Source organism: Drosophila navojoa, chromosome 2, assembly GCF_054131105.1.
Source record: "Drosophila navojoa isolate 15081-1374.11 chromosome 2, UAZ_NAV_1.0, whole genome shotgun sequence".
Lineage (NCBI taxonomy): Eukaryota > Metazoa > Arthropoda > Insecta > Diptera > Drosophilidae > Drosophila > Drosophila navojoa.
Window position 1 is genome coordinate 26,881,446 of NC_142890.1, and position 23,411 is coordinate 26,904,856.

General features: G+C 37.6%; 3 protein-coding genes across 3 annotated transcripts; 2 read left to right on the top strand and 1 right to left on the bottom strand.

The window, feature by feature from the left end:
- Positions 1-890: 890 nt before the first annotated feature.
- Positions 891-1,906, top strand: LOC149092337 (uncharacterized). Its single transcript, XM_089256057.1, has 3 exons — positions 891-1,391; positions 1,457-1,579; positions 1,657-1,906. Exons 1-3 carry the CDS (start codon positions 988-990, stop codon positions 1,790-1,792), a joined length of 663 nt encoding a protein of 220 aa, XP_089112183.1. The 5' UTR covers positions 891-987; the 3' UTR covers positions 1,793-1,906.
- A 9,015-nt stretch (positions 1,907-10,921) lies between these two features.
- Sp7 (Serine protease 7) lies at positions 10,922-16,449 on the bottom strand. Its single transcript, XM_030383687.2, has 5 exons — positions 16,251-16,449; positions 14,746-15,159; positions 14,575-14,683; positions 14,226-14,512; positions 10,922-11,319 (listed from the first exon to the last, which is right to left on the bottom strand). The coding sequence occupies exons 1-5, from the start codon at positions 16,312-16,314 to the stop codon at positions 11,021-11,023; spliced, it is 1,173 nt and encodes a 390-aa protein (XP_030239547.1). The 5' UTR covers positions 16,315-16,449; the 3' UTR covers positions 10,922-11,020.
- Positions 16,450-18,249: 1,800 nt separating this feature from the next.
- Positions 18,250-19,568, top strand: LOC108660143 (uncharacterized). The gene is made up of 3 exons (XM_018113433.3): positions 18,250-18,778; positions 18,843-18,965; positions 19,027-19,568. Exons 1-3 carry the CDS (start codon positions 18,363-18,365, stop codon positions 19,160-19,162), a joined length of 675 nt encoding a protein of 224 aa, XP_017968922.1. The 5' UTR covers positions 18,250-18,362; the 3' UTR covers positions 19,163-19,568.
- Positions 19,569-23,411: the final 3,843 nt, after the last annotated feature.

Here is a 23,411-nt window from a genome sequence, read left to right on the forward strand (position 1 = left end):
TGTTTTGTGACTGAAATAGGTCAAATCTTTTTACGCACTGTCAGTTAGTTCATCACCTGTAGGGTGATGTAAGTTCTTCTCTGTGCGGTCTGTGGTAATACCTTTAAGCTGAAGCTGTAGATTTCTTTTTGCTTTTTGTTCTGTCAGCTGCTTTTTCCAGCTTTTGTATCCTAAGTAGTATCTAAATTGAATCGATGTAAGTGAACAGAGAGATTTGTGTCAAATGCACAAACGTTCAGCGACAGCTAGATCTGTCTGCCGTACTATTTCATTATTCTTTGCGAGCTCACCATATCAATGACTACTCGTATCATTCTCTCGATTTCAATCTGCTTATCCGTTTTTAACTAGGACGATTTAAGCTTTTAAGTCCTCGTTTGAATGAAGCAGCACGCGATATACCAATATGTACATACATATGTGTATATCTGACAATTTTCTACAGATTAGATTATTTTGAGGAACGCTGATTACAGCGTTCTTTCATATAAATTAGCTGTTTGGATGGTTGCTGGTATGTTAAGGTCACATTTGCCTTTGCTATTGCTATATTGATTTTTGTAGGCAACACCTCTAGAGATGTCTGCTAATGTCTTAGCTAGAGCATTGACCAGAGAATGTTTTTCTTGTGCCATGAGATATTAGAATGTCTCACCAACTACTTTTAATCCTAAGCCACACATATGTACTATCTTCTCCAAGACAGACCATATATACCATTGCACAGGAAGATCGCTGCACATTGATATTGAATCACGCTAACAAGAGATTATAGTTATTACTTTGATAATAATGATGCTGGCAGCTGAAGCTGTGCCCAAAATGGCCAATTATTATCTATTTATTTTAGACTAGTTGAAACTAAAAGCAAACACAGTATGAAGTTGAAATTTGAGCAAATTGAAATAAATGAACAATTAAAAAACAAAAACAAAATTTGAAATATCTTAAATTTTGCCACTTATTAAATGCCGTTGCCGTCGAAATATGTCCCCAAGCGATAATTTCGGAGATGTGAGTGTCAATAATAAATTGAGCAAGAAGGGGCCGCGCTTTGGCTCTGAAAACCTTGGCTCTGATCAAAATGATTGCACTGAAGGGCTGCAGCCCTTGCGATTGCAATCCGTTGATTCGCCCAAGGAACGAAATAGCTTTCGAGGCAGGAGAACTCCAGTGCGGCGCATAACTGGCGAGCTCAGCGTGAAGAAATCTAAGGAGCGAGAATTGGAGCAAGCTAAAACCTCTATTACTGACGCAGAGAGTGGCCGATGTTCACCATTAGAAATGGATCGGGAAACGGACAGTGATGAGTGGAGACCCGAGAAAAAGTCGTATTCGGATGACTTGTTTGTTAGCCGTCATCCCAGCTATACGATCAAGAATGTCGATTAGTAAAGCCAAATACGAATTTCAGTTTCTGTGCGAATCGTGTAATTCTAATCTGATTCCATCTCAGTGCTCTGGAGTGCGAGTTTGTTTACACGAAGGCGAAAAAAAAGTACAATGCTCAACTACGTCGTGAAATTGAAAACTTTATAGAGCAAAGACCCAGAATATGCGAACAGTTCGTCACCAGAAGGTAATATATGTCCTCTGTCTTATACTCAAATAGGTTTTAGATTTTTTTTTATGTTTATTAAATTTTTTGTGTTCAAGGCTTTTTGCCTATTCAACGCTGTGGCCACCACTCCATACGAAGGCAGAGCTGAATTTCTTTTTGGCCAACTTTTTTCAGCTGCCGCCGAGACAAAAAAGTCGCTTAAATTATCTAATGACAACCGATATAGTATAATGCTAGGATTGTGTTTTAAAATCAAGAAGAGAGGTTTAAATGCAGATCTAAATATGTTACTTTAATATTGCACAAGTATTTTTAACATAAATATATTTGCAAGTAAACTTCGAATTTAATTTGCATTTTATTGGTAAAGTAATTTTTTGTTATTTATCCATTTATTTATTTGTTTTCGCTGTAAATTGTAAAGTCTTGCTTTTTGTATTCCTATTTCTGTTTTGAAAGCACTTAACAATTGTCTGTCCCCTATTAATATATATATTCAACTGTTTCTGTTATGTTTAGCTGTTTTTTTAATTTATATGCTCAACAAATTCAATGGTAATTAAATTGAACATTAAATATAGTGTTCCATACATTAATATATATGTGCATATCTAGGCATTTTTTTTTTATTGATTTTGATTGTTCAGTTGATCATGAATAAATTCAAGCTCACTAAACTTTTTGTGTTTCTCACATTTAACGGGCGATTGTGTATACATTTGTCCTGCTGGTTAAGGGGAAATCTGCCATTTGTCAAATAAAATTTTATAACTGACTTTTATTTGTGTTTTTTCATTGAAAAATGTGTGACATATGTATGTATATACATATATGGGTGGTAATATATATGTCAGATTGTTATTATGCTTCTGCCATACAAACAATATATGAAATATGCGAGTTTTTATTGACCTGAGAATAAATATGTGTTTTGTTCGAAGTTCCGTTTGTTCGCATTGTTTTCGTGCTTGCCAATTATCGTTGATTTCAATTAAATTGATCAGAAAATGCAAACAATTCAGCAGAATTTTATTTGTGTCAGCTCATCAAATGAAGTACTGAGTGAGCTCAAAGGAGAAAATATGGATACAGGTTACAGGTTCTCAAGTTAGCGACCTTTCCTGATGTTGGGTTATATATAATAAATGTCATAAATTTGGTTAAAATAAAAACATGAAATTCATTGAGTCTCCTATCAAACATGTTGAATGTTATCGACATCAGATGGATATTTATAGACCCAATAGAATGTACTTTTAGTACATTCCTGCTTCCTCAATATCAATAAGAAGAAGAATAAATGTAATCAGGTTCATTAATCTTGATTCTGTTATTGTATATGATTCTTAAACTTCATAAAATAATCATAATATTACTTGAAATATTCAATTCGTAATTATAATAATATGCTTAACTTCTACAGCTTAAAGCCATCATTTAAATGCTTCAAAAATATTTAAATTAATAAAAACGAGATAAACGAATCAATAAAAAAAAAAGAAAAGTAAAGTAAAAAAAACCTTTTTTTTTTAACAATTGAACTCAAAATCACCCAAATATGTAAGCCCCAAAACCCCAGCTAAATAATTTCCACAAAATTCTTAGAAATCTTTCCGTGCCCGCCCCTATCCGCTGGGCATCATAAAATAAAGGAGGGCAGGCACAATTATTGAAAACACTTTGCATGCCCGAGCTCATTTTCACATCGGCCCATGAATATTTAAGCCAAATAATGTGTTTTCTTAGGCAGCTAAATACACTCCGCGGCCAGATGCAAATATGCAAAATATTTGCGGTTTTCACGCGTTCGCTGGCCCCAAGTGGCTGCCTTTTATTAAACTTTAATGTTAAGTACATCCGAATTTGAAGAGCTGCTGTGGGCGTGGAAAAGGCGGTGCAGGTAAAAATCAACGCAGCCGTGGCCGGCATCCGCAACTTTATGCAATAAATTATAATTTCCGCATGCTTCGCCATTATATACATACATATATACAACCTGTATACAATGTTTTTTTTTTTAGTCGTTGTACACCTGTATAGCCAGGGATTCAGCTGCTGGCCAACGGCTCGCCTGGTCATTTCCCGTTGCCATGAGGCTTATAAAAAGTTGGGACGCAGCGCAGAAAAAAAAAACAACTGCTGCATGGCTGCGAGGTGTGCGCCAATTTCCGGCGTGAGTGGGCATGCATGAATCGAGACTTAAAAATGTTTGCCTAGTGATACGCCGCATACACACATATATATATTCATTTTGTTTGAGTGCATATGCTGCCAGCAGCACAGCAGACAAACCGTTATTAATTGCTGCGGCAGCATCTAGCACTTTGTTGCGACTATGTGTATGCACTGAATCGGTTTGCTAATCATTAGCAACAGCAGCTGTAAGAAGAGCTGTAGCTATGGAACTGCGGTGACAGCTGTGGCTGTCAAAGAAAGGAAAACATCACGCATACGCCCTGTTAGCACTGGAGTTAGTGCAGCACTTGCTGGAGATATTTCAGGGCTGGTAAATACATATACATATAGAAAAAGTAGCTTAAAAGTCACTTTCTTTTTATACTGTACATCGAACACGCAAATATTACACATACGCTTTGTAATCACTTCTGTACATGTTAAATTTAATTCAAGACCTAGAAAAAAACAAAAACGATTTATAAAAATAAAATAAATAAATTGAATAAATTTTTTAAATTACTTGTACCACAGTAAAATATAATTACAATTTGAAATTGTATCATTTTATTTTTCATTTCTATTATTTAGACAACAGACTGTAAATATGGTGTTTATATACATACATATATAAAAGCAATACAAAATTGCAATTTTATTAAAAATTTTCATTAATAAATACCCCACATAGAAAGGCAAATTTTAAAGCACTACAGAAATTTCAAAAATAATAATTGAGATAAGAATTTATTGCTAATAGTTTTATAATAAATGGTATTCAAATTAGTGAGCCTCACAATGGAATCTCTTCACACATACGGAAATGTTTATTTCAATTTCCATAAAATGTAATTGAAAATCATTTCTTTATTTGTGCTATTTCCATGCACATTTATGCTACAATAGAAATGATCACATTTCGATTTATTTGTTTATTTCGCTCTCAGTTCTCCTTTCAGCCGGCCAGCATATTGCTCCAGCATTCCCTATCGACTTACACCATCGCGTGCTGGCCATAAATGTGCTACAGATGAAATGAATGCGGTTAGTAAGTATGTGTTACATATTTAACAAACAGTATTCCTGTGCAATCATTGCCAGCCAGGGTTTGTGAGGATTGCCTCTGCTTCTCCCGCTTTATAGCATAATTTTTATCATCTGCTCTTATCATGCGCTCTAGCCATAAATCTGTGTGAAAGGGTAGCTTGTTCCGTGAGTGTGCGTATGTTACAGGAATTCAAAAAGGACTACAATATAGTTCAAATAATTTGAACTAAAGATATCGAGTGCGATGTGATATATATATATATATATATATATATATATATATATATATATATATATATAATATATATATATAACATATAATAAAATTAAGTATGGGGAATTTTAAAGATATAAAATGTAATTTGCATAACTTAAGCCACTTAATGTATATTAATAAATATAATTTAAGCAAAAACTTGCAGTTATATATATACTAAAATATTATCAATATTAAAAAATTACAGAAAATATATTAAAGTAAACAAAAATGTATATATATTAAATTCTTATTTTATGGCATTCAATTCAACATATAGTTACAGAATAAATACAGAGAAATGTTTTATATATGTTCCAGATCCCATAACAAATTAGTTTACTATTCATATGCCACACTTCTGTTGTTTAAAAAAAATTTGTATTTGTTTTTCATGTTACTAAATTATTACAACAACACAGCCATAAATTTACATCTACATTTACATTTTTCTATAAGACGAATCACTTTATTTATATGTACGTCTAGCCAACATTTCGATCTATCAAATATGATTTAGTGTGTTTGCATACAACTAGAGTTGAATGTCTTCTACAGTTCCTTAAACACTTTGCATCTCTATCCAAACCATGTTCGTTCTCTTTAAAGCTGTCGAATGGTTAACCTGCTTAAGTTCCATTTATATAGTTTTACTTCAAGTACATTTCACACTTATATCCTTGCAACTTTAGATTATTTTTTAACTTCAAATACCAGACGCAATCGAGAAGTACATTTCATATATATTTTTATCTTTTCCAGCTCTGTGTATCCACAGGGTAAATTGCAGTCATACGTTGCCGACCTTCGACTTTTTTATGCTCAATTTTCTCAACTACAACTCTTCTGTCTGGCTGTCTGTGTGTGTGTATAAGTGTGTGCTTGTGTCTGTGTTTGTGTGTGTATTTGTGTGCTGCCATGGTGGTCCTTTGGTCGTAACTTGCGCTCAGGGCTCACAACACTCCAGTTTTGTGGCACTGCGAAATGCATTTCATACGCAATAAAAATACACTTGCCGAGTGGTTTTACAGCTCGAGCGTTTCTTTTTGGCTGTCGCTTCTCTTAGCGCCGTTTTGCTATAATATTTCCTACTTATACAATAAAAAACCCAAAAGTCACTCGCTCTGCTCTGCGCAGATTCTTATGAGTGTGTGTGTTGTCGTTTGTTTTTTTGTTTAAGGAAATTTAATGAGCTACTTAATGTTGTTGTTCAAGCTCCGCTGTTGCAGTTCATTTTTTCAGTTTTTACGATTTTAACAAGTTGGTTGTTAAATAAATTTAAATTACGGTGTCCCAGGCGCCCTTAGCACTGCTCCGCCCAGTTCATTATGATGCTGCACTAAATATATAAAAAACAGCAGAGGGGAATGAGAGTAAATAAGTTCAATTCATGGAGTGCGCGGCCAATTTATTAACCTGGCCAACAAATACTTCATCATTTCAACAGCTCACGTTTATATTTATTCGCTGAGTGCAAAATATTAATATTTAATATAATTTCCATTTTTTTTCTTAATGCAAAATATATGGGCATGATATGAAAAGCTGCAACATCACGTTGTATGAATATTTACGTTGGACTTTTGTTGTGCGTCGATGACTGACATTTTTTGTTTGATTTTCGAGGGTTTTGGTAATTGATGGCACTTAGGTCAGCTTTTGAAAAATTGAGAAGGAAAAGTAGAGAGATTTGCCACTTCGAATGCTGACGCAAAGAGTGTTTCGAGTACAATCTTTTAAATTCTGGATGCGTCAGGGTTTTCTCTTAAGGAAGAGTAATTTTCAATGCCATATAGAGGTAAGGATGTTTTTTAAAGTATTTCAACCTATTTATTTCTTCCTTAGTTGTGCTTTGCTTACTTTAGAGAGTGCGTTGCTTCATAATTATTTATCACACAATGCTTTTCTTGATTTCAAAAGTGTTTGTATCTTAAAGATCAACTCAATAAAAAGTTTGCTTTGGCCGCAATTGAGAGTCTCGGGTAGAAAACTTCATTTTGCTGCATGGCAAATCAGGACACAAAAAGCAAATAAAACTAAACAGAGCGGAACATTTTGAATGCCCTATGGCATTTTCTCTTGGGTTGTTTTTAGGAGCCCTTTGCTTTTTACTGGGGATCCATGACAATTCAGTTGCTCACGAATTCGTGATGCTCAATTTGGCAATAATTTATGTCGACTTTGACTAGACTTGGGTCTTGCAAGCTTAAAGTTTTAGTTGGTGCACAATTATTTGATGAAATGACAGCTGAATCTAGCGTAGTCAGAGCTTGCTGTTTTTAATTATGTTGGTCTAATTTGAGGGCGTCGTGCATTTAATTAAATTATTTCCAAAAATATTCATGCAGCAGAAATACAAATAAAACGCATAATCAGCAACTCACATTTCGATTGGGGCACAGGCAATCGCCGAATACAAATGAAAAGTAAATAATCATGAAATTGCATTGCTCTGCGAAATGAGCATCGGCAAATGATGTGGCCGGCCACGGTTGGAGTCGTTGCATGTTGCATGTTGCGTGTTTCAATGACAACAATCAGCAAATTCCATTGACAAACGAGGTCGGGCCCAAATCGCATTAAAGGCCAGCCAAGTGCCCAGAAGCGGTAATCAAATGTGCAGCATGTTCCTATACAGACACATACACACACACTCCCACCTACACAATAAATGTGCTCTCAGGATAGGAATCGCAGGCAAAGGTGTGGAAAGAAGAACAGAAACCAAACCCCTGAAGCGAAAATGTTTTTTCTTTAACTTTGGAATAATATATAAAAGCCATGCATTTTATATGAAGAAAACAGGAAACAGCTTTGACTATCAATAAAAAATACAATTTAAATATATTATCAATGGAAATATAAGAAGCTGAATATTCTATATATATCACAATATTTATTTAGTTAACAACATTTTATATCAATTGAATCGAAGACTTTGTTTGCTCAACTAAAATAAGTTAAAATTTTGGAAAGTTTCTATTACGTTACTAATACTTAACACATATGTCAATTCATAAATTTCTTTTTTTTTTCTTGGCTTAAAATATTTGAAAAACATGCATTAATATGAAATATGGCCATACTATAATATTAAGTATTAAATTATTCATTATATATTTTATCGATATTTCATTACTAGAATATTTTTAGAGCTCAAATTTTTCAATATTTATTTTAATGCAATTTTTCTAAAATTTCATTATACTCCAACTGATATTTTTCTATATATTTTATATCATATATATAATTAATATATTTTTTCCCGTTAGCAATATATGATATAAATTGCATTTTTCATATATCTGGCCAATTCGCAATTTGCTGCAATCGAAATCGATTAGAAAAACTAAAAATTCAAAACATGTCTTTTTGTTTTTGATATTTTTAGTGGCGTAAAAACGAAAATTGTTGCCAAAATCCACTTTGGCATTTTGACGGGCGTTTGAATCCGAAAATCGGGCCAAGCGACGAGTTTATTCAGGCCAAAGTCATAAATTGTAGCGAAATCGGGATTCGTTCGGGCGTTAGGCTGCGCTGCGCCAATGCTACAGTTCGGCTATGCATGTTAAATGAAATTATTGCAGCTTGTTTTCTTTCTCTTTTTTTTTCTTTTTTTGTTGTCTTCCAACTGTCGCACATGGCGTATGCGTAACGTTCGCTCAATCCATCAATCAGCGCGGCATACTGCCCGAGGCTCATTTTATGTTGTGATATATTCTTTTTCTGGACAGCGCAACAAACAAATTGACTTATATTTACGAGAATGTTTGCGCTAGAGAGACTCTGTGTGGGTGTGTGTGTGCGTGTGTGTAGCAGTTGACACAGTGGACAGTGGAAAAGGAAGCATTTGAGCAGCCTATTGAAAATATCAATAGAGTCCATTTCTGTGTAACACTTGAATTTATTTATGCCAGCATAATCGAAGGATATTCTTGAACGAAATAAAAGAATTATTGCCTGCACAGAATGCAGACTGAGTCAGCAGACGAAAAGTCTTCAAGCCAGCAAAAGAGCATAAGGCAAGAGAAAAGTATATTTAAGTGCAAGATGAACTCAAGACAAACGCAAATTTGCAAAGTTTGTAGACAACGAACGATTCAAGAATAAAGCTGAAAAAGGAATTCGCATTATAGCATAAACTTTGTGAAGCAGATGCATTAAATTTGACTTGAGCAACTCTGCAAATTTGAGAAGGGGCAAGCAGAGGCAAGTTGTTTGCTTATAATACTCATGATTATATTTAATAATATTTATTTTATATTACATTAATTACTCAATTGCCAATGCCATTATTTGTACAATAGCTATTTCAGTTATGTACTCTGTGTATACCCTTTCAGTCAGTCATCGGTCGATAGCTGGCCGTAAGTACTCGCCTATCTAAGCTATGGGGATCTAAAGTGAGCTCCCTGCTGAGGCGGCACTTATCTAAACGTATTTGCCAAACTTTGACTGCTTAGAGCTCCACAGTGTGCCGAGTGGATTACGAAGCAGGCTCGTTAACGGCCGGCGGCTATTTTAAATGCTGCAAACACAACTCAATCACAGCCTGGATACTGGCAGCCCTCCCAAACTCCTGCTAGCCATGCAATATCCAGGCAATTCAGTAGCTGCCATCACACAAAATTTCACATGGCTGTCTGACCAGGTGTAACTCACTTTTAGTGTGTGTGTGCGTGTACGTGCGTGTGTGTGCGTGTTAATTACATTTGGCTTGCATTTGTGTAAAGTTGCCCAAAATTGAATTACAAGTTTTTGCCAGCATTTAGGCAAAGTGTCTGTCTGTCTATGTGTGCGTGTGCGTGTGTGTGAGCTTTTTTCATTTGTTTTTCTTTTGTTGTTTTTGCTGGACGATTTAGCCACACATGGCCCGAGCCTGAAACCCAAAAGTACAAACTTTTCAGCACGCAGCAGTGAGTCGAGTTTTTGGCAACAGTTGGGCCAAGTTGTTGCCAAACTGAGGGCTAAAAAGCTTCAAAGCAGCCGTTTTTTAACAGTTTTCAAAAATGTATTAAATAGTATTTAGAACGTGTAGCAAAAAAACTTTATTTAAATTAAATCAATATCAATATCAAGACGGGCTGAGGCGAGGTGTCTCTGGATTTGCGGCCTGCTTAAAGATTTATCTGCTTGTTGTAGAACTCCTTTTATAAACTTTTAAATATTCACAACGAATTAAATGAATTTCAATTTCAATCTCACTTATTCCCATTGCTTAGCAGTTAATATTATTGATAAGAATTAGCTATATCTTGAAGTCTCTCAAGCAGCTCTTGAGTATGCTCTTCTCGCCTTAGCTTTGGGTATTCTTGAATTTCGCTTTCCTCACTGGGCTGAAAGCCGCTAATGGTAGTTCTTACTTAATGCTCTAAGTTTCATAATTAGTTTCCAGGCAGGAGTCTCGAGTAGGGCTTTGCCAATCAATGCCAAACTGTAGGGCTAAGAACTCCTCTCTGGCGCCTCTTTCATCTTCTGCGTCTGCTTTGCGCTGTCAAGGATTTCTGTTCATTGTGCAGCTTAGCTTACCTCATTTGGCTGCATTTCCTGCAGGCCTCATTAACCTTTCGCGCACAGCCCATTCATTGTCTACTTTGTTGGGCCACTGCCACGCCCACCCATTACGCAACGCTAACAAACAATTTAATCGGGACAGCGGGAGCTGCTCTCTGGACGCCAAGTGCAAATAATAGAAATTCATTGCCAAATTGCATAGAAAATCGTTGCGAGGACCGGCAAAGACTCGGCGCCGCGGGCAGCCAGCTTGGCACCCAAAGTAACTTTCTGAGGCAGCGTTTTAATTACCGCAAACGGCGGCAGTAAGCGCATTACGTATACGCCGCGTTCCAGCTGCCGATAAAATCGCATTTAACGCAAGTTAATTAAAATGCGCGCACTGCGCTCTCACACTGTCTTCGTCTTTTACTATTTAATTAAAACTTAATTTTACAATAGCTGCACTTCGCCTCGCAGTTGCCTTCTCACGCACGAATCGTATTCTCGATCCACTCGACGTAGTCCGAGACGCGCGTGTAGACCCCGGGCCACCCTTCCAGCCCGCAGCGGTTGCCAAACGAGACGACGCCTTCCAGGTACCACGCCTGCCTGAAACGCATCAGTGGCCCCCCTGAATCGCCGTCGCAGCTGTCTCGTGAGAACTCGCCGCCAGCGCACAGCTGCGAGCTGATCACGTTGATTTGCCGCGTTGCGAATTTCTCCATGCAATAAGCGGCACTTTTTACTGGCACATCGAGGCGCTGCTTGATATTGCTCTGACGACCTGACAGGCAGAGAGGAGATGTGGTTAGGTAGAGTACGAAAGAGACAGAATCTGCACCTGTATCTGTATCTGTATCTGTATCTGTATCTGTATCTGTATCTGTATCTGTATCTGTATCTGTATCTGTATCTGTATCTGTATCTGTATCTGTATCTGTATCTGTATCTGTATCTGTATCTGTATCTGTATCTGTATCTGTATCTGTATCTGTATCTGTATCTGTATCTGTATCTGTATCTGTATCTGTATCTGTATCTGTATCTGTATCTGTATCTGTATCTGTATCTGTATCTGTATCTGTATCTGTATCTGTATCTGTATCTGTATCTGTATCTGTATCTGTATCTGTATCTGTATCTGTATCTGTATCTGTATCTGTATCTGTATCTGTATCTGTATCTGTATCTGTATCTGTATCTGTAGGTATCTGTAATCTGTATCTGTATCTGTATCTGTAGCTGTATCTTATCTTATCTGTATCCGTTGGTATCTGTATCTGTATCTGTATCTGTATCTGGTATCTGTATCTGTATCTGTATCGGTATCTGTATCTGGTAAATCTGTAATCTGTAGCTGTAAATCTGTATTCGTATCTGTATCTGTATCTTGTATCTGTAGCTGTATCTGTATCTGTATCTGTATCTGGTATCTGTATCTGTATCTGTATCTGTATCTGTATCTGTAGCTGTATCTGTTATCTGTATCTGTATCTGTATCTGTAGCTGGTATCTGTATCTGTATCTTTATCCGGTATCTTGTATCTGTATCTGGTAATCTGTATCTGGTTATCTGTATCTGTTAATCTGTCAGCTGTATCTGATTATCTGTATCGTATCTGTATCTGTATCTGTATCTGTATCTTGTATCTGTTATCTGTATCTGTATCTGTAATCTGTATCTGTATCTGATCTTATCTGTATCTGTATCTGTATCTGTATCTGTTATCTCGGTATCTGTATCTGTATCTGTATCTGTATCTGTATCTGTATCTGTATCTGTATCTGTATCTGTATCTGTATCTGTATCTGGTATCTGTATCTTGTATCTGTATCTGTATCTGTATCTGTATCTGTTATCTCTGTATCTGTATCTGTATCTGGTATCTGTATCTGTATCTGTATCTGTATCTGTATCTGTATCTGTATCTGTATCTGTATCTGTATCTGTATCTGTATCTGTATCTGTATCTGTATCTGTATCTGTATCTGTATCTGTATCTGTATCTGTATCTATATCTGTATCTGTATCTGTATCTGTATCTGTATCTGTATCTGTATCTGTATCTGTATCTGTATCTGTATCTGTATCTGTATCTGTATCTCTGTATCGTATCTGTATCTGTATCTGTATCTGTATCTGTATCTGTATCTGTATCTGTATCTGTATCTGTATCTGTATCTGTATCTGTATCTGTATCTGTATCTTGTATCTGTATCTGTATCTGTATCTGTATCTGTATCTGTAGCTGTATCTGTATCTGTATCTGTATCTGTATCTGTATCTGTATCTGTATCTGTATCTGTATCTGTATCTGTATCTGTATCTGTATCTGTATCTGTATCTGTATCTGTATCTGTATCTGTATCTGTATCTGTATCTGTATCTGTATCTGTATCTGTATCTGTATCTGTATCTGTATCTGTATCTGTATCTGTATCTGTATCTGTATCTGTATCTGTATCTGTATCTGTATCTGTATCTGTATCTGTATCTGTATCTGTATCTGTATCTGTATCTGTATCTGTATCTGTATCTGTATCTGTATCTGTATCTGTATCTGTATCTGTATCTGTATCTGTATCTGTATCTGTATCTGTATCTGTATCTGTATCTGTATCTGTATCTGTATCTGTATCTGTATCTGTATCTGTATCTGTATCTGTATCTGTATCTGTATCTGTATCTGTATCTGTATCTGTATCTGTATCTGTATCTGTATCTGTATCTGTATCTGTATCTGTATCTGTATCTGTATCTGTATCTGTATCTGTATCTGTATCTGTATCTGTATCTGTATCTGTATCTGTATCTGTATCTGTATCTGTATCTGTATCTGTATCTGTATCTGTATCTGTATCTGTATCTGTATCTGTATCTGTATCTGTATCTGTATCTGTATCTGTATCTGTATCTGTATCTGTATCTGTATCTGTATCTGTATCTGTATCTGTATCTGTATCTGTATCTGTATCTGTATCTGTATCTGTATCTGTATCTGTATCTGTATCTGTATCTGTATCTGTATCTGTATCTGTATCTGTATCTGTATCTGTATCTGTATCTGTATCTGTATCTGTATCTGTATCTGTATCTGTATCTGTATCTGTATCTGTATCTGTATCTGTATCTGTATCTGTATCTGTATCTGTATCTGTATCTGTATCTGTATCTGTATCTGTATCTGTATCTGTATCTGTATCTGTATCTGTATCTGTAACTGTATCTGTATCTGTATCTGTATCTGTATACTGTATCTGTATCTGTATCTGTATCTGTATCTGTATCTGTATCTGTAATCTTGTATCTGTATCTGTATCTGTATCTGTATCTGTATCTGTATCTGTATCTGTATCTGTATCTGTATCTGTATCTGTATCTGTATCTGTATCTGTATCTGTATCTGTATCTGTATCTGTAATCTGTAGCTGTATCTGTCATCTGTATCTGTAATCTGTATCTGTACTGTATCTGTATCTGTATCTGTATCTGTATCTGTATCGGTTATCTGTATCTGTATCTGTATCTGTATCTGTATCTGTATCTGTATCTGTATCTGTATCTGTATCTGTATCTGTATCTGTATCTGTATCTGTATCTGTATCTGTATCTGTATCTGTATCTGTATCTGTATCTGTATCTGTATCTGTATCTGTATCTGTATCTGTATCTGTATCTGTATCACTTACTTTGCAATGTGCGACCCCATCCGCTGACAACGAGCATTTCGTTGTTGTTGATTGCTGATCGAACGCTAGGCAGAGGCAGACAGATGGGCTGGATGTACTCGTTTAGCTGGACAGGTGAGCTGAGACGTATGAGGGCGATATCATGATGACGATGGCGACTGCTGGCATCATATTGTGGATGCGGAATGGCCTCTTCGACGCCCAGCTCCAGCACTGGCTGATTGCAGTCACCCATCACGCAGTCCACATCTGTGCTCAGATCATATTCACCCAGTCGCACGCGTACGCTGAAGCAAACCGAAATAGTATCATCCCCCAGATACTGGTTTAAGTAATGTTCTGCACTTACAGTTGTCCCACCTCTGTCTCGATTTCTCCCGTCACGCAGTGGGCAGCTGTCAGGACATAGCGATTGTTTATCAAACTGCCGCCGCAGTTCAGAAGTGTTTTGCCACTGCCTGTAGGAGGAGACACGATATATTAGAAGAGATCTTATGAGATGGAAATTTGTGCCACTCACGACTTGTGTACTCCAGCAGTGCCATCCACACAAAGTCATCTAGAGCCGTATCGTTGCCATTGTAGATCCGATTGTGGAAGGAATTCGGTCCACATGCGGGAGCACGCGGCAGCAGATTTCCACCCTGGCCGGGGCTCGGATTTATGATCGGGATTGGTCTTCGTGTTGTTGTTGTTGTTACCTCAATTGGACTGCTTGTTGTCGTTGTTGATGTTGTTGTTGCAGTTAGAAAGTTTGTATCTCGAGTGCAGCAGACATAAGGCAAGCGACCGAATCCATTTTCACATTGCGATTGCCGCAGAAAAGTGCGTTCGTCGTTGCTCAACTGAAGCTTCTGCAGCACATTCAACAGAGGCGGACAATCATAGAGCGATATGCAATAGCCCACATTTTGATTTGGATTCCGACAATTCACTACAATGCAAGCAAAAATAATTAAAGTGAAGCAAATTATTTAAATGAAAGCAGTTCAATTTAAGCGTGATAAGCTTGTGAAATTTTGTAGAAAAATTTGCATAGAATGAACACAGATAATTAAAATTGGGTTTCTGAGAAAGCGTAATCGCATACTCTCAGTAAGGGAATAAACTAAGTGGATGTGTTGGAGTTTTCTCTGGAAATATTATAAATTTTGGATTACCGTAAGCATATATACAAATTGTCATATCTGAATACCCCCGTGTTGTGAATCATTATATATTGATTTAAGAACTCTTCATTGAAAGTGTAAACTGTGCATATATTTTACATTTAAAAATTTATTTAGACATCCCAGGCATACATATGAATATTTTCCTGAATTACCCAATTAATTAATCAGAACTTGGTAATTAAATAAATAATTGCAGTTATATTTATTTATGCTGATTATTGGAAATATAAATAGCCGAGAGTAACTAGACCTATATTTACGTAAGCTAATTAATTAATTAAATGCAGAATTCAGTTTAAGCATCAATTAAAATATTCATAATAAATGTGGTAGAATAATGAATGTATTTTGTAGCTTAATGCAATTGCTATCACTTAAATAATTTGCTGTACGTAAAGTCTAACAATTATTTCCTGTATTTTGAACACATATTTACAAATACATGACAATTTTGCAAATACAGTTTGCGAATTGCTAATAAACAGCGGCCAAGCAAGTTTGTTGTATTCATACATATTCATATATTGAAACAAAATACGTAATCATAGAAACTTTGGAGTTCAAAGCTTTTAGTTGAAATGTGATTAAAAATGATACCGAGAGCCATAAATGGAATCAATCAGAATTTCAACGACATGAAAGTGAATGGCTCTTCGTCATTCGCTTTCTTAAAAACGAGGCGCCACAGCGTATAAAGAACGCACGCCGATAATTAAATATAATTAATGGTGATCTGATAACCGGAGATGGGGATTGGGAGAGCGGCACTGATCGAGTCAAGTTCACATAGCGGATGATTCACTGGAAGCCCGTAAACTGCGCGTTGTTTTACTTTAATTTTTGCTTTACTAACTTTGTGCGTTAGCTGTGTTGTGCAGCAGCGCCGCGGTAACGAGGAATCCCAGAAATGAAAACATTAATATAATTGCGGGAAATAACACTCAAATTCAAAAACTTCGTGGGAGAATGCCTATGACCAAATTAATCCAAATTCCCATTCAGCGTAATGCGTGTGCTGGCCAACCTTGACGCGGTCACTAATCACGGTGAACTGATCTGAGCAACAGCTGCGACAGGTCTTAAATAGCCGCTGACAACGTTGGGAGAGCTTTGAAGCGGCTCTTCGTTCGATCCGTGAGCGTCGAGTGCGTGTGTGAGCGAGATGGGGGCTATGAGAGAGCGCAAACTAGAATGCCGATAGAGTGCTGGCAAGCCGAGAGTATATCGAGAGCGTGAGCAGGAATGGAAGTGGAACGTGACAGTGGAAGCCGGAGCAGCAGCTGCATTGCAAGCGTGCTAAGAGGCAATGAATTTGTATATTAAAAAGTGCACGATACAATGGAAATGAAATGCTAAAGTGCAGGAAGGCAACAGCTATCGAGTTATCAGTCGAATGTATACATGTCAGAGCGAAAAGAGAGGAAGAGAGAGCGAGAGCGCGTAATACGTTTCAGTGCTGATAGCGAAAGTAAATAACAGCAACTGCACTGCACTAAAAGATTATCCATTAAGCATTTTGATCAAAGCGAATAAACAATTCAAGACTTGTAATTTCAATTACATAAACAGATCCCATTGCATATTAACATATATATTAATTAATAGGGGCTCAAATTTGCGTTAACTAAACTCTTATTGAGAACCTTGAAAGCTTATGTGAGAAAGCGTAAATGAGATCGTTTAAAAATGTAATGGAAATTAAGTGAGTCTTTGATGCTGGAGTCTAAATTTTGTGTATATTTAATAGTGTTTATATATGTATTTTTTATACCCTGAACCCATTGAAAATGGGAAATCAGGATATAATGTTTTTGTGTAAAAGTATGTAACAGGCAGAAGGAATCATCGCAGACCCTATAAAGTATATATATTCTTGATCAGCACGACGAACTGAGTCGATATAGCCCTGTCCGTCTGTCCGTCCGTCCGTCCGTATGAACGCCGAGATCTCAGAAGATATAAGAGCTAGAGAGCTGAAATTTTGTGTGCACACTCGTGTATACCATACGCAGTACGAGTTTGCTTTATTGTTTCGATAACTCATCCGATAACTTTTTTATCGAGAATAATCGAAAAATTGATTTAGTTTTTTGAGCCTCATCGGAGTACTATTAGACGTGGAGACTTTAGACCATATAATTACGTCCTGAAAATTTCATTAAGATCGTATATTTACAAAAGAAGGTATTCATCAAGTAAATTCTCATACTATTGCCCACACTGCAGCGCAGTCCAAGCGCAGTCGCTGCTTACTGCGCAGTTAGCAGAGCGCGGGCGCGTGAGGGTGGATGCATGTGAATGTATGTGTGCGTGCATAAAAGAAGTGCAGAATGATAAGAATATCAGCTTGGAGGGTTCAGGGTATCTCCTAGTCGAGCAGTCTCGACTAGAGTCTTCTTACTTTTATTTTTAGTAACCTTGAATGTTATTAAATTTGTTTAAAAATTAAAATTTATTTGCAAATGTGGACTATAAATGAAAGAGTTTGCATACGAATGAAAATTAAGTTTCACATTCAAGAATTCAATTTATTTCATTGAAGTAAGGCAGAGATATTTACAGATAATCAATCGCACAAATTTTTCCTATACATGTGACCAAATACAATAAAGGCATAAGTTCTTATCTCTTATAATACATATTTTTTGTACAAACTTTGGTACGGTATTGCGCGTTGCCCAGTGTAGGCCTAAAAACAGTTTTATTCTAATTGTTTAGCTTTTAGTCAAAGTTGAATATGCATTAGAATTTAAAGCATCTTCTATTCGAGTACTCTTTAGAGCTTTCTAACTTTTACATAGAAGTCACTCAAGTTGACAAAACTAGGAAGCTTAGCAGACTTTGCTCTAATACTCAACAAACAACACAGTACACGTAACCTAAGAAACAAAACAAAAAAATATACATATTCTCTATACAGTATTATTGTATACGGGCACATACATATAAACAAAGATAATTCAAAATGGACTCTGAGGACAAATCGAAGGAGGTAACTGATGACAAATCCAAAGACACATTGGATGAAAAGTCTAAGGAAGGAACTGATGATAAGCGTAGAGAAACAAGCGATGAGAAGAATCGAGCTGTATCTGAAGTCAATTCCATGTTGCTACTGGGCACAGCATCCTCGCGCGCTAAGTCCATGTCCAAGCTGTATACAGGAAATAGTCCCCTTGCCTTGCGTCGCACCACTACTATACAGGTGCCGAATGTGGACGTGAACAAGTCGCTGCATCGCTTCAAGCACCGCAATCCGAACGATCCACCCAGACCTAAAGTCGATATGGATATGATAATATATGATGAAAAGTACAAGCCAAACGATACTCCCGATATGTACGATCGTGAGCCCAGCTTCCGGAAATTCAAGATACCCTAGTAAGTGTAAGTATAGGACTCTTAAGAGCATGGAGAATAATATCTGTTCATGATCTTGATATAGTCCGATGATATGCGCCAAGCGGTATCAGGACTCGATTAGGGCATACGAAGCGCAACTGGAGCACGAGATCAAACAAAACATTGACTTCCAAAGGACTGCATCCGATGCTTGTTATTTCATGCGGTAATCACGAAAAACTTTTAAATTTCCTCAATCACTTATATCATTTTATATTCCCATGTAGTTGTGTGGCTTATACGACATTTTGGCCACCGTTGCACAACATGACCGAGGTGAAGCACACGTCCAAGTACTTCTTTCAGCTCACCGAAAAGGAAAAGTGGCGCCTGAACAACATTATGAATACAGATATAATATAGCTAAGCGATAGGTCATTAGATACTTTTCTATTTTGCATATACGAATCGGGAATGTGCACTCCAATAAGTCAACGAACTCTGAGAGTTATCACACGAAATCAACAGCCGTCACATAATAATGCGCAACATAAATATGTATTCGATCTAAAGCCATAAAATACACGTGCTCGAGCAAGTAGTCGGTTATTAATGGAATTTCCCATAGGTCGCTGGAATTTCTAGAGACCATTTACAAATTTCACATCAGTTTACTTATGACATATTAACTGAACGTCCATCTTGACTATTTCCAGTTTATATTGCCACTGAGCCTTGTAATTTCCTAGCTCAAATAACTGCCAGCACGTCATGCATATTACAAAGCGAAGCAGGAGCAAAGGCTAAACTTTGATAAAAGAAAAAGAAAGTACATGCGTACATTCTTATGCAGCTTTTGCATTTCGCCTGTTGCCATCGAACCGAAGCAAAGCACATCGGATCAGTTGCTAGCCGTAGTCCAGTTGCTGCTGAGCCTCTTCGGAATACTCTTCATTATTTGAGCAATCGGCTTGCCTTTTGTCCAGAAAAAAATTGTCGAGATCTTTGTTTACATGCTATGCTAATTTGTCCACTGTCGTGGGATCAGCTGGATTTTCCTTGTAAATAATATATATATATGTAAGACATTTCTACATTTCCTTTTAGCTTTGCATCACATAAGTGGATCAAAATCGACTTATAGCACTACACTTGACTATACCTTCACCTCATTTTGCTCTTTTACAGCTAATGAACTGCCCGCAGGGTATGCTGTAGTTCATCAATTAAATCACCCCCATTTGTTGTTGGTTTGAGTGCATGCTGTGCTGCCTGTCGGGCGGTGCATTCATAGTTTGATGTCCGGCTTGCACTGGCAAAGCCGTAAGAGCAAACACGTGACTCCACAGCTCAGCCGACTGCTTGAGCCTAGGCTGGGCGCATTTTTCAACTAACTAGGTACGGGCTGGCACCGACTGCTCAGCGGCTGATACTTTGTTGTCCTGTCGCTTGCTTCCATGACATTTTTGCCATGTTTGCACCGCTTGAGGCCAGCGACTGACGCGTCCATTGTCCGGCTCTATGCCAATTTGTTGTAGTTCTTGTTGTTGTCTTTGTTGTTGTTGCTGTTGGCTTTCGTTGTCCTTTTTGTTTTGTGTACTGGCTTAGTTCGGGCGGCGCTTGCCATTTCATGGCTGTATTCACAGGCTTTCAGCACTGTTGTCACTTGTTGGCCCGCCCCGTAAATGCCTGTTGCCCCTTGCTGACTGTTGTGCTGCCGTTGCATTGTTTGATAATTTTCCTGCTTGCTGCAGGGATTTCAGTATCTGCGCCCCGGATGCGGCTCGGCAATGCTAAAACTTGTTGACCGTTGCAACGGCCTACTACGGATTTAGTAAAATTCTGCCCCCGGCTATAGAATGCTGCATGCCTCATGGTGCATGTAACACGGACAACTTTTATCAACATAATGATGAAATTACAGCCACTCTTAGGACTGATGTTGAGTATTGGCGCGTTGGCGAATTATCTCCATTTCAACAAAGTTTAAACAAAGTTTTAACGCCCTTCTGACATCATTTGATTTTAGCCATAATGTGGCTAAAAGTCTGGCTATATGATAGTAAATACAGCTATGTGGAAACTGGTTTTTCTTTGAATTTTAAAATAGGGAGAACTAAAAAGACTATCGGAAAATAGTAGAAAATTAGCTTTAATATTCATTGATATATAAAATAAAATATTTAATATTAAAAGAAATTAAACGTTGATCGAAAATTCACTAATAAAACCATTAAAAAACTGTTTATTCATTCAATGCCCCCAAAACTCATTAATTTAATTGAGATTCGGTGTCGGTGCCTCTCCATCGTCCCCCGGCATAGCTGTGCGTCCTTGAGAATGGAAAAGTCAAAGATGATAATTTCAGTGCTGTCTGTCAAGTCTGCGGGCTGATAATTACGTGTGTCAATCTGATGTCAGAGAGCTGGCCTGATAGTAGTAAATCAGGCTGCGCAGCTGACAGCCATTGAAGGCGACTTCAATTATGAAAAAGTCAAAGTTTTAATTAGTAAACATATTTCCAGCGAGCACAGCTTCCCACACACCTGGCTTGGATGCTGCAATGTTTGCATTAAAAGCAAAGCGGGTTCAAATTTATAACTCAATTTGCATGCCTTGTTATTTTTGTATTTTTGCTTGTTTTGTTTTGCCTTTTAAACTGCAGTTTTTCCGCTATCGCCCATAAATTGAGCGCCAAACAACAACAGGGCGCCATGCGAGAAACAACAAACAAAAATATTCAAATTAACCCAAAGGACACCCAAATACAACAGGGTACACATACACACACACACACACACACACTCACACAGACATGGGCATGTTTATCTAGTGACCTTTTAATTTGAATTTGACCAAGAGCGGCCAGAGCCAAGCGAATTAATGAACTAAAAAGAATGCAACAAAAGCCAACATCCAGCCACTGGAACCGCCGCAACCACACCCAGAGCCACTGAAGGCAGCTCCGGCAAACACATGTTCAATTAGGTAAATGCGCATTTGGACGGACGTTTTTACGGGCAACGGTGCGTATGTGTAATTTGTGAAATGCATAACTCTCAAGCCTGCCACATGCAGTTTAATTAGTGTTGCGTAACGCCAAAGCATAATCATACTTTCAAGTGCTGCACAACGTCAACCACGCCAACTACGCCAACTGACCTCGCCGAATTTCCAGCGCCAACTTTTCCGCACGACTATTTAAAATTAAGTTTCAATTAGCTGTGCAGCGAGCCATACGAGACTCCGTTTGCCATTGTCATGTGGTGGTAAATGCATGGGACAGGTATAGTGTGAGAGAGTGTGAGGAGAGGCATGGGATGCTAAAATAAAATGTGCAGCTAGTATTTTGGCGGAATTTGGCAGCACTTTATATTAAAATGCTGGTTACCCTGGTTTATTTTGCGAGAGTAATTAACTTTTAGTACACAATCAAACTGATATTAGGTGAAAGGACAGGGAGCGACACAATTTATACAAGGCTTTCAATATATTGTGCTTTTGAGCACTGTTTTCAGCTTAGACAATAGATTGAATCTCTTGAAATAGAGGTTTAACTTTAAAGGCTTACACTGAATTTTACCATAACAGAAATGAGTAAGTTGAATTAATTAAACAAAATTATTTAAATAGTTTCTTTTACAAAGTGGATTATACAGAAAATATTAATATATTTTACACTATTATCTAATCCATTGCTTTACAATGAATAATCTATAAATTATGGTACAATCCCCAAAAAATATTCGATAAGAATTTATTACAGTTAAGCTATGCCAAAATATTTAAATTCAAGCTAAAGCGTTTAGCTGAGCACCTGATTAAAGCACCGTTTTAATAAGAACCAATATTTGTAAGAGACGTTTTGCTCCCACTCACTCGCATCTTACTGCACTTAATGTCGTATGCTAATTTCCGCAACACATATTGGACAGCACTACGAACCCATGTAAATATGTCCGCCTGGCGATTCGATTAGCATTTAGTGTTACGCACGAGCAACGTGCAGCAGCAACAGCAGCAGGAACAATAATTGTTAAAACAACAAGTAAAACAAATATAGAGGGCAGTTTTACAGATGTGTCGTAATGAAAAGAACAACTAAAAACCCATTAACCCACATTTATGCACACTTTAATGCCTCAACATGCATGGCACTCAGCTGTCGGCCATGTGTCTGTGCGAGTGTGTATGAGTGTGGGTGTGAGTGTGAGTGTGTGTTGCAACAACACTGCGCTGGCCACTTGTGTAGACTTGAAATGCATTTCACTGTCGCACAACCTTTTCATTTGCCAGCGCCAAATCCCCAAAGAGCAAATGCTGACTAGGACACCAGTCAACACTAGTCAACACTGGCCGACAAACAACAGCAACAACAATAGCTAAAGCAGCAACAACAATCATAACAACAACAATATCAACAGAGCCTGCCAAATGTCGCATGCAGGCCAGTCGCAGGCTCTGTCGCATGCTTTATTAACATTTGTTGTGCCAAAGCGTCACAAGTGGCACTTCAGGCTGTTTCCGTGGTGCGAGCAGTGCGGCAAGCTATGCCTTTCTCGTTCTGGCCGCGCAAGCAATAGCTCGCCGCACTGCTCGCACAGCGAAGAGCGGGTCTGCACAAAAGAGCAAAGCTTAAGAGAGCGAAAGCTCTGCCGCTTCGGCCTGCACA